Source organism: Octodon degus, unplaced genomic scaffold (genome assembly GCF_000260255.1).
Source record: "Octodon degus isolate 3935 unplaced genomic scaffold, OctDeg1.0 scaffold00046, whole genome shotgun sequence".
NCBI lineage: Eukaryota > Metazoa > Chordata > Mammalia > Rodentia > Octodontidae > Octodon > Octodon degus.
In genome coordinates, this window is record NW_004524622.1 from 8777962 (window position 1) to 8787565 (window position 9604).

A 9604-nucleotide genomic window follows, 5' to 3' on the forward strand; every position below is an offset into this window, starting at 1 on the left:
AAAAAAAAAAAAAAAAGTTGCCAGGCACGCTGGCTCATGCCTATAATCCCAGCACTCAGGATGCTGAACCGGGAGGATCACAAGGAGTTGGAGGCCAGCCTAGCTACACAGCAAACTCAAGGCCAAAAAGAACTACACAGTGAGACCCTGTCTCAATAGTAATAATAAAAAAAATTAACTGCATAAGAAGACCAATGTGAAAAGAAGGAAAATGTGGAAATAAAACTTGTAAATGGGGAGGGGAGAAGGGCTTGCAGGGAAGTTAGGGAGATGGGGTGGGGGAGTTACAGGTACAAATTCCCTCTTACGAATATAATCATTTTGTAGATCTAATATGTACCAATAAAATCTAACTTGGGGAGAAAAAGACTCATGCATAACGATCCTTCAAGAGGGACTGCAGAAGACATTGTTATGCTAGGAGAGGGGCAGCTCCTGGTGTTACTGACCCTGACCATCTTCCGGCAAGACAAGTTGTAAAGGTAAAGACACTGATGAAGATACACTGCTGATTTTCACCTTGTGCAGGTCTAGCTTAAGGTGCATGTTTATATTTAGCTTACATATTTTTGTATAAATATAATCTATAATGTTTGTAGAACAATAAAATTACCTAACAATACCTTTCAGACCATTTCCCAGTAATTAATCAATATCCAGCTATACTTTCATATAACAGTGTTAATGTATCAAAATAAAAAAAACTTTTCATTATTATTGATGGCAGTTAAATTATGATACAACCTACTTTCAAATGAGTCATCAAGAAAAGTATCTTTCAGGCCAGGGAGATAGCTCAGTAGAATAAGTGCTTGCCTGGCAAGTGCAGGGTTCTAAATTCAATCCTCAGTATCAGAAAAAAAAAAAAAGAAAAGAAAAAGAAAAATATCTTTCAAAAAGAAAACGCATCAGTTCTTCACATTCCAACATTTTAATATTTGCTTTTTTTTTCTTTTGTTTTTTCATTTATGTATAGAGATACAGCCCAATATTTGCTTTTATATAATGCTGACTATACCTAAAAGTAGAGATTGGGAGATACTGTATAATCTAAGTGTCTATAGTCTGGGATATAGAATATAAAAGTGATACTTCCTCACCTGAGTTTTGGAAAAGCTCACGGGTCTCACTATACAGCTCAGACTCATAGTGATCCTCTTGTTTTCAGCCTCCCCAGCACTGGGGGTACAGGTGTGCACAACCATACTAGGACTAGTCTGCTGGCTCAGTGCGCCCCGGGTGTGGGGCCAGCGTAGTATGTGGGACTGGAGATCAAACCCTGGTCCCTGCACTTGCCAAAGCAGGCACTTAGTCTGCTGAGCTATCTCACCAGTCCAATATTTGTTTTTATATAATGCTGAATATTGTTTTGATACTTACCCTACTTAGTTCTTCCTCAAGAACGCCAATTTTTTCAATCAATTCCACAATTTGCTCTTCTTGAGTAGTCAATTTTCCACTCATGGTTCTAAAATAGTTTAACAGTTAACATTTTTTTCTAAATCCCAGAAAACATCAGAATATTCTATAGTGCAATTATGATAGTTTCCTCCATTTATCACTATCATGACACTTTAGTATTGGTAAGCAATAAATGCAAACTACAAAGAATTTTCACCTTTGTCTTAAATGGCATTTTTTTTTTTTTTAAACCTCCATTCTGAAACTCAAATCTTTCTTTCTGAAGGGGAAAACATGTGAATGTGTTATCAAATTTGAGTAGGTGAAAAGTCAATGCAGGACTGTAACTAAAAGTAGAGATTGGGAGATAGTGTATAATCTGAGTGTCTATACTCTGGGATATAGAATATAAAAGTGATACTTCTTCACCCGAGTTTTGGAAAAGCTTGAGACTTGCAGGCATGAAGCATGACAAAAACGGGGTGAGATTAGAGACTAAAAATATCTAGAAGACTTAAAAGTTATGTATAGAGCAATACCAGCCCAACACAAAATCACTATGACAATACCACATTAACATTCAGCATTAATCTCTAGAGCAATTTCTCAGCCTTAGCACCACTAACATTTTGTACCAGATAACTGTTGTAAAAGCCAGGCATGGTGGCTCAGTTCTGTAATCCCAGCACTCAACAGGCTGAGGCAAGAGGATCATTGCGAGTTCAAGACCAGCCTGGGCTATAAAGTGAGCTCAAGGGCAGCCTGAACTGCATAGTGAGACCATTTCTCAAAAAGGCAAAGAAAAAAAAATTCCCACAAAAAAACCCCTCCATTGTAGGGAGATCCTGTGCATTTTAGGATGTTAAGTAACATCCCAATCTGTCCACTAGATGCCAGAAGCACACTCCAACCCTTGCCACTGTATGCAATGTCTCAGCAAAGCAGGGTGACTTATGCTTATAACCAAAGCATTTGGGAGCCTGAGGCAAGACCATCGCAGGCTCAGTTCAAACCTGGATAATTTAGTGAGACCATGTCTCAAGAAAGAAAGAAACCTAAATAAAATACTAAGATGTAGCCAATGCTAAGAACCTAGTTCAATTTTCAGTACTACTAAATAAATAAATAATAACAAAATTCTCTGGATATCACTGAATATCCCCTAGGGGGCAACATTTCTCCCCTTCCTTGATAGCCACTGAGCACAGTAACTACATAAGAACTGGCTTCTTTTGGAACACAATGGAGAGTTGGAAGTAAGGTAGGGGTACTGAATGTAGGGAACATCAGCCCTTATGATCACTAATTAAAGGTGAGTTTTCACAGGAAAACCCAAAAAGGTAATGCCCCAAAGAAAAAATTTCAACTTAGGAAAGAAACCTTTACAACCCACAAATTCACAGCCTTATCCACATAAAAAGTTGTTTCCCAAAATTTGTTTGATACTTATTTATTCTTTTGGGGGGGATAAGACAGGGTCTCACTATGTATCCCTGGTTGGTTTCAAACTCATGGAGATCCTCCCAAGTGCTGGGTAATCACTATTTAATATCAAAATAAGAAAAGCATTTAGAAGGATGCTATATAAGTAAATTCAACTTCAAACACATGTTATTAGAAAATGCTTATATTTGGAAATTAACTCTATAGACAAAGGTTTACCTAAAATTTTCTTCAGAAATGTACACTCCATTTTTCTCACGGGCAGCAGCAAGGTCACGTTTCAGGCGCTCTATCTCTTCTGTGTACTCCTACATAACAGGCATGATGTAGGCCTCAACTTAGTACTTTTTTTAAAATACAGGTTGGGGAGTATATGCAACAAATAAAATATTCAAAGTGTGACAGAAAGTTATAACTATACTTTTTAATCAAAACTAATTCGTTTGGAAGCAGCCTTTCAATGTCCTTCAAAGCTATTCATTACATGTAAAGCTTCCTTTTAAGGGCTAGACACAGAGCTCAGTGATGGAGCACTTTTCTAACAAGAGGAACCATGAAGTCCTGGATTTTGTCTCCAGCAGTGCAGTAGTAAGGACAAAAAACTTTTGTCAGGCCCAGTTACTGGAAAGATAATACCATCAAAATAATAACAAGAAAATGCCTAACATAGAAAATCTAACAAATATTGCTTAACAATTGTATATTTCTGGTCTTTTATTTTCACATTTGTCAAACAAGATCATATTAATCCACAAAAATTCATGATTACCTTAATAAGAGCTTTTTTAGTGAGTTTCTGATTAACTTCAGGTTTATTCAATATGTTCTTTGCTCTATGAGCATATTCCAATGTACTCAGAGTTTCCTGTCATGAAAACAAAAGTTAATTACTTAAGCGCTTGTGAGAATAATGTAGCTTTATCATCTACAACGTATGATATAACTAATTAATGTATGGTTATATGTAATCCAAAATGTATTCATTAAAAATACTATACGTAGTTTGGCCTGTAACCCCAGCACTGGAGGAGACTGATGCAAGAGGATTCTAAGTTCTAGTCCCGCAGATCAGCAAGACCCTGTTTTCAAGTAAAAAATTAAAAAAACAAAATAAAACACTGGAGGTATAAAAAGCCCTACATTCAATCTCCAGGAACACACACACAAACACATGACTATTATACCTTACCCTTTTTTTTAAAGAGAAAAAAAAAACCAACCAGAAACAAATAAAAGCACAAAGACAGAAACACTGCTTAGAAAAAAAAACATAAACAAAAAAACCAAAACAAAACAATGCTTAGGCAAGTGCTAGAGATGGTACCACCATGCTGTGCCAGCCCACCCCTCAGGCGTGCTGAGCAGGCCACCAAGTCCAGGTGTGGTGGTGCACACCCATAATCCCAGTACTGTAAAGGCTGAAAACAGGAGGATCATCTTAATGATCCAAGCTGTGTAATGAGACCCTGTACCAAATACATTAAAAAAAAAAAAGATAAAAACAAAGCAAATAAAATAAAAATGGTACAGCATCTCAAAACAGGAATAGGAAATTAACAACTGTTATTTTTTTTGTCTTTTTGAGAATCTTACTATGCAGTTCAGCCTGGCTCACTTGAGCTCACTTTGTGCCCTAGGCTGGTCTCGAATCTGCAACAATACTCTTGCCTCAGCCTCTGAATGCTGGGATTACAGGCATGCGCCATCACACCTGGCTTCTTCCTTTCAGTAAGTTTGGAAACAAACAAACATTAAATAAATAAACAAGGTGAAAGGAATTCAACAATGATTGTTGTATTGCACACTGCTATCTTTAATGTAGTTCCTCAGATTACATATTAGTATATAAAATTGGTAAAAATAAAAACTTTAAACATAACTGCTATCTTCAAAAAATTGATAGAAATTAGTAGTACAATCGTATTAGCTTTTCTGCGTATATACTTACATGATTTTTTCAAATTCTTTTTTTTCTTATTTTTTCCCTTTCCCTCATATCTCAACTGTTTATTCGTCATGTGCAGTTTCTTTCCCTTTCACTGTATCTACTGTACCTCTCAAGAGTTTATATTTAGTCTTTCAAGTTTTTCCACTAGGAAAACATTATGATGCTTACACATGTGGATCTGATTTATTTCACTTACGCGTATAGCCTCTAGATACATCCATTTACCTATAAAAGCCTCAATTTATCTTTTTTTTTTTTTTCCGGTGGAACTGGGGATTGAACCCAGGCCCTTGCACTTGCCAGGAAAGCGCTTATTCCCCTGAGCCATCTCCCCGGCCCTCAATTTTTTTGTAGCTGAGCAATACTCCATTGTGTAAAACTACATCTTTTTTATTCATTCCTCAGGTTTTTATCTTTTTTTTTTTAATGTATTTGGTACAGGGTCTCATTACACAGCTTGGATCATTAAGATGATCCTCCTGTTTTCAGCCTTTACAGTACTGGGATTATGGGTGTGCACCACCACACCTGGACTTGGTGGCCCGCTCAGCACGCCTGAGGGGTGGGCTGCCACAGCATGGTGGTACCATCCCTAGCACTTGCCTAAGCATCTTGGGCATTTGGGTTGTTTCCAAGATTTAACTGTGACAAATTGCACTACTGTAGACATAAATGAACATATATCACTGTAGTCTGGTGTTTTTAGTTCTTTTGGAGTGCCTGGGTTGAATGGGCTTCTAATTCTAGTTTTTTGAGGAATCTCCACACTGATTTCCATAGTGGTTGTACCAGTCTACATTCCCACCAACTGTGGAGAAGGGTTCCTTTTCCCTCACAGCTTCTCCAGCATTTGTTATAAGATTTCTTTATGATAAGCCATTCTTTCTGGAGTGAGATGTTATCTCAGTGTTGTTTTAACCAGTACTGTGCAACATTTCTTCATGTATATATTTGCCATTTGTATTTCTCCCTCTGAGAAGTATACATTCATCTGAGATGCCCATTTCTGGACTGAGTCTTTGAATTTTGGGGGCCTGAATTTTTGTTCTTTATATGTTCTGGCTAGAAGTCCTTTGTCTGAATGACTGTTAAGATTTTTCCCAATTCGTGGGTTACCTTTTCACTCTGTTGGTGATTTCTTTGAACATGCAGAAACTTTTCCCTTATTAGGATCCCAATTGTTGATTATTTTAAGTATTTCTTTTTTTTACTTTATTTTATTTATTTATTGGCGGAACCGGGGATTGAACTCAGGCCCTTGTGTTTGCCAGGGAAGCAGTTGTTCCACTGAGCCATCTCCCTGGCCCCTATTTTAAGTATTTCTTATGCAGTCTGTTTTTTAATTCATTAACTGTCTGCCTACACCTATGTCTTCAAGATTTCCACCTACTTTCTCTTCTAGTAGATTTGGTGTTTCTTTTTTTTTTTTCTTAATTTTATTTATTTGTGTGTATGTGTGTGTGTGTGTGTGTGTGTGTGTGGCGCCAGCTCAGCCCACCAGGGGGTGGGGCTGGCTGGCATGTGGTGCTGGGGATTGAACCACGGTCCCTGTGCTTTGCTAAACTTGTTCTAAGTAAGTGCTTTAGAACCACTGAGCCATCTCACCAGCCCCTGGTGTTTCTATTTTAATGTTTAGATCTTTAATTCATTATAACTTTAGTTTAGTGTATGGCGATACACCTGGAATTAGTTTTAGGCATGTGGAAAGTCAGTTTTTCCACCACCATTTATTAAAAAGGCTGTCTTTCTTCTAGTGAACATGTTTGGCCCCTTTGTCAAAGAAAAGGTTGCTGAGTGTGTTTGTAGTTGTGTCTGCATCTTCTAATCTGTTCCACTAATCCTCACGGCTCTTATTTTTTTCCATTTCCTTTTTTTAACAACTTCCTTTTTATCCCTTTTATTCTTTCTCTTCAATTTTGTCCTTATGATATTTTGATCCAATCATTTTTACCTTTTGATTAGTCTTAAATTTAATGATTTAACAAATGAAACAAATCCATATAATGATGTGGATGAAACTTGACAACACATGCTAAATGAAAGAATCCAGTCATAAAAACACATATAACTGGAATATTGTAGAACTCTATTTATATGAAATGTCCAGAAAGGCAAATAAACAGATACAAAAAGCAGTTATGGAGTTGGGTGTTGTGGCACAGACCTGTCTTTCCAGCAACGCAGAAGGCTGAAAAGGAGGACTGTAAGCTCATGGCCAGAAGGGTCAAACTGGTAATATCCTGTCTTAAATAGAGTTTGAACACGAGCTGATCATATAGCTCAGTAATAAACCAACTACGCAGCAGGCAAGAGGGTCTCTGTTCAATCCTCTACGTTCCCTCCATCCTCCAAAAGTAGTAGTTAGTACTGAGAGTGGAAGAAATAAAAAATGTTTACTGGTAATAATTTTTTTTTTTTCTTAAAAGATGGTCTCACTATGTAGTTCAGGCTGCCTTTGGACTCACTATGTAGCACAGGCTGGCTTTGAACTCACAGCAGTCATCCTGCCTCAGCTCCCTGAGTGCTGGGATGACTGGCATGTGCCACCACACGTGGCCAAGAAAAATCTTTTAAATTTAAGATTAGTGATGTTTGTATAACTCTGAATATACTAAAAGCATTAAATTAACATATTTTACATGAATATATTTTACAGCAAAGGAATTCTATCTCAGTAAGTAATATTTTAAAGGAAAGAGTTAGAACCTAAAATATTTTCTAATTCCATTTAAAGCAGATGATTACAATAAGAGATTTATCATCATGCTGGATCTCTATATTTTCCCCTCTATTTCCACATATTCAACCTCAATTTCAGAGCTATCTAAGCAGGCTCCACCTGACCCACTCTAGTCCTCAATGAAATTCCCACAAATTAGCCACTGCTAATGATTCAAAGTAATTTTCTTGGAAGACAATACAGAAAAATCATTAATTATAAACTGCTTTTTGTAGCAGTACTCTGCAAGATACGTCCGTATATAGTGTCCAGTTTCTTTTATATTGCAATATAAAATGAACAGAGCCAATAAATAAACTTTTAAGTATGTTATAGCTAAATAAGAATTATAGCTCCTACACTTGCAGTTTCTTTTCAAAGGGCTTACCTCAAGATTGAGAGATGCAGGAGAAATTGTTGCAATGATAGACGTTCTGGTACGGCCCCCAAGAGAATCTTGGAGGATTCTAGTTAGTTTAGATTCCCGATAAGGAACATGAGGTGTTTTCTCTACAAGAGCAGTAATCACCCTTCCCAAAGTCAACAGAGATTGATTGATATTTCCAGCTTCCCGGGCTCTCTTGTCAACAGCTCCAGAACGGCCAATGTTTTCACTTCCTGCAAGATCAACCTTCAATTTTCAAAATAAAAAGTCAATCCACTGGATTTGGATTCAAAGATTTTCATCTCATATCACACATAATGTGCTAAATATCCAATAAAATTAATTTTCTGTAACAAATTTCTTTTCCCACTATGACATTAACAACAAATCCAAGTGACTACAAATACATCATCTACAAATACAAAACTGCAAGCTACTCTATGAGACCAACAAGAATTAAGCAGTGACAGTAAGGTACAGGCTTACCAAGTTCAACTTTCCAATTTTAACAAGTTCTTCTCCATCAATTGTAGTTTCTTTCATATGTATCGTAACAGAAAAAACTGAGTGGGAACGACTAGAAAACAAGATAAAGTTGCCCGTTCGTTAAGATGTAAAACATTTGCTTCCTACAAAGATACTCAAAACAGTAAAGAAAGAGTGAAATCTATAGGGCTCTGCAAACAATATTATTAAATAGGTGATATCCCTAAGATTAGGTGAAAGAATAATGCTTAGGTTTTTGCTGTCTTGTACATACTGCCTGTCAGGGACACTCTAGCAAGTTGCTTAGAAATACACTAAAAGACTTAAATCTTCACTTGGGAGGTTGAAACAGGAGAATCAAGTTTGACATCAGCCTAGGCTACAAAGTGAGTTCAAGGGCAGCCTGAACTACATAGCAAGAGCCTGTCTCAAAAAGAAAACAAAAGCCCCACCCCCACCCCAAAAAAAACCCTTAGATCTAGAATTTTTCAGTCGCCTCTGAAAACTGGATATAGGGCATGGTCATGACAGATGCCAGCTGTTTCAGAGACGAAGCTCCTAATCAGTTTCCCTATTCATAAGAACCACCTCTAATATTTATGTCATTATCATAAATTCAAATAGTAAATTCAAATAGTACTAGGCAAGGCAACAGACTACTCCCATATTGCGTCAACTCCTCTGCTTTGAGAAAGTCATCAGAAATAGGTAATTCCTCTTCCTCAATACAAAAACAGGGGGCTGGGGACATAGCACAGCACCTGCCTGGCAAGTACAAGGTCCTGAATTCCATTCCCAGTAAAAAAAAAAAAAAAAAAAAAAAAAAATCAACAGTAAAAATAGTAAATACCAGACTACTGAAAGAATTCCTGCTAGAATCTAAAGTGTTCCAAAGTGCCAAGTGTGGTGGTACATTGGAGCATTTCCTCAGCGCCATCGTAGGGCCCTGGGGCTAATCCTACTAGCTAACATACACAATATACACACAACCTATTTGAAAGTATGCCTTATTAAAATACTAACACTCAGATTTTACTTTGTCTTATAGAAAAAAATTAGATGTCCAAAGACACTTTTTTTTTTTGTATCAATGTCAATGGTAAAATTACGATTGTTACTGTTGTTGACAACTGGTTGAGAATATGGTAATTTTTTATTTTTTCCTTTGTATTTATCATGTTATTTAAACAGTTTTTTTTTTAATTTTATTTATTTATTTATT

General features: G+C 36.8%; 1 protein-coding gene across 1 annotated transcript in view; it reads right to left on the minus strand.

Moving 5' to 3' along the window:
• Kif11 (kinesin family member 11) overlaps positions 1-9604 on the minus strand; it is a 45762-nt gene that overhangs the window by 22190 nt on the left and 13968 nt on the right. Inside the window, exons 7-11 of the mRNA XM_004632056.2 lie at positions 8383-8473; positions 7900-8142; positions 3614-3709; positions 3064-3152; positions 1381-1468 (exon numbers count right to left, since the gene is read on the minus strand). Of these exons, the coding sequence (XP_004632113.1) occupies positions 1381-1468; positions 3064-3152; positions 3614-3709; positions 7900-8142; positions 8383-8473 (607 nt within the window). The remainder of the gene's footprint in view (positions 1-1380; positions 1469-3063; positions 3153-3613; positions 3710-7899; positions 8143-8382; positions 8474-9604) is intronic.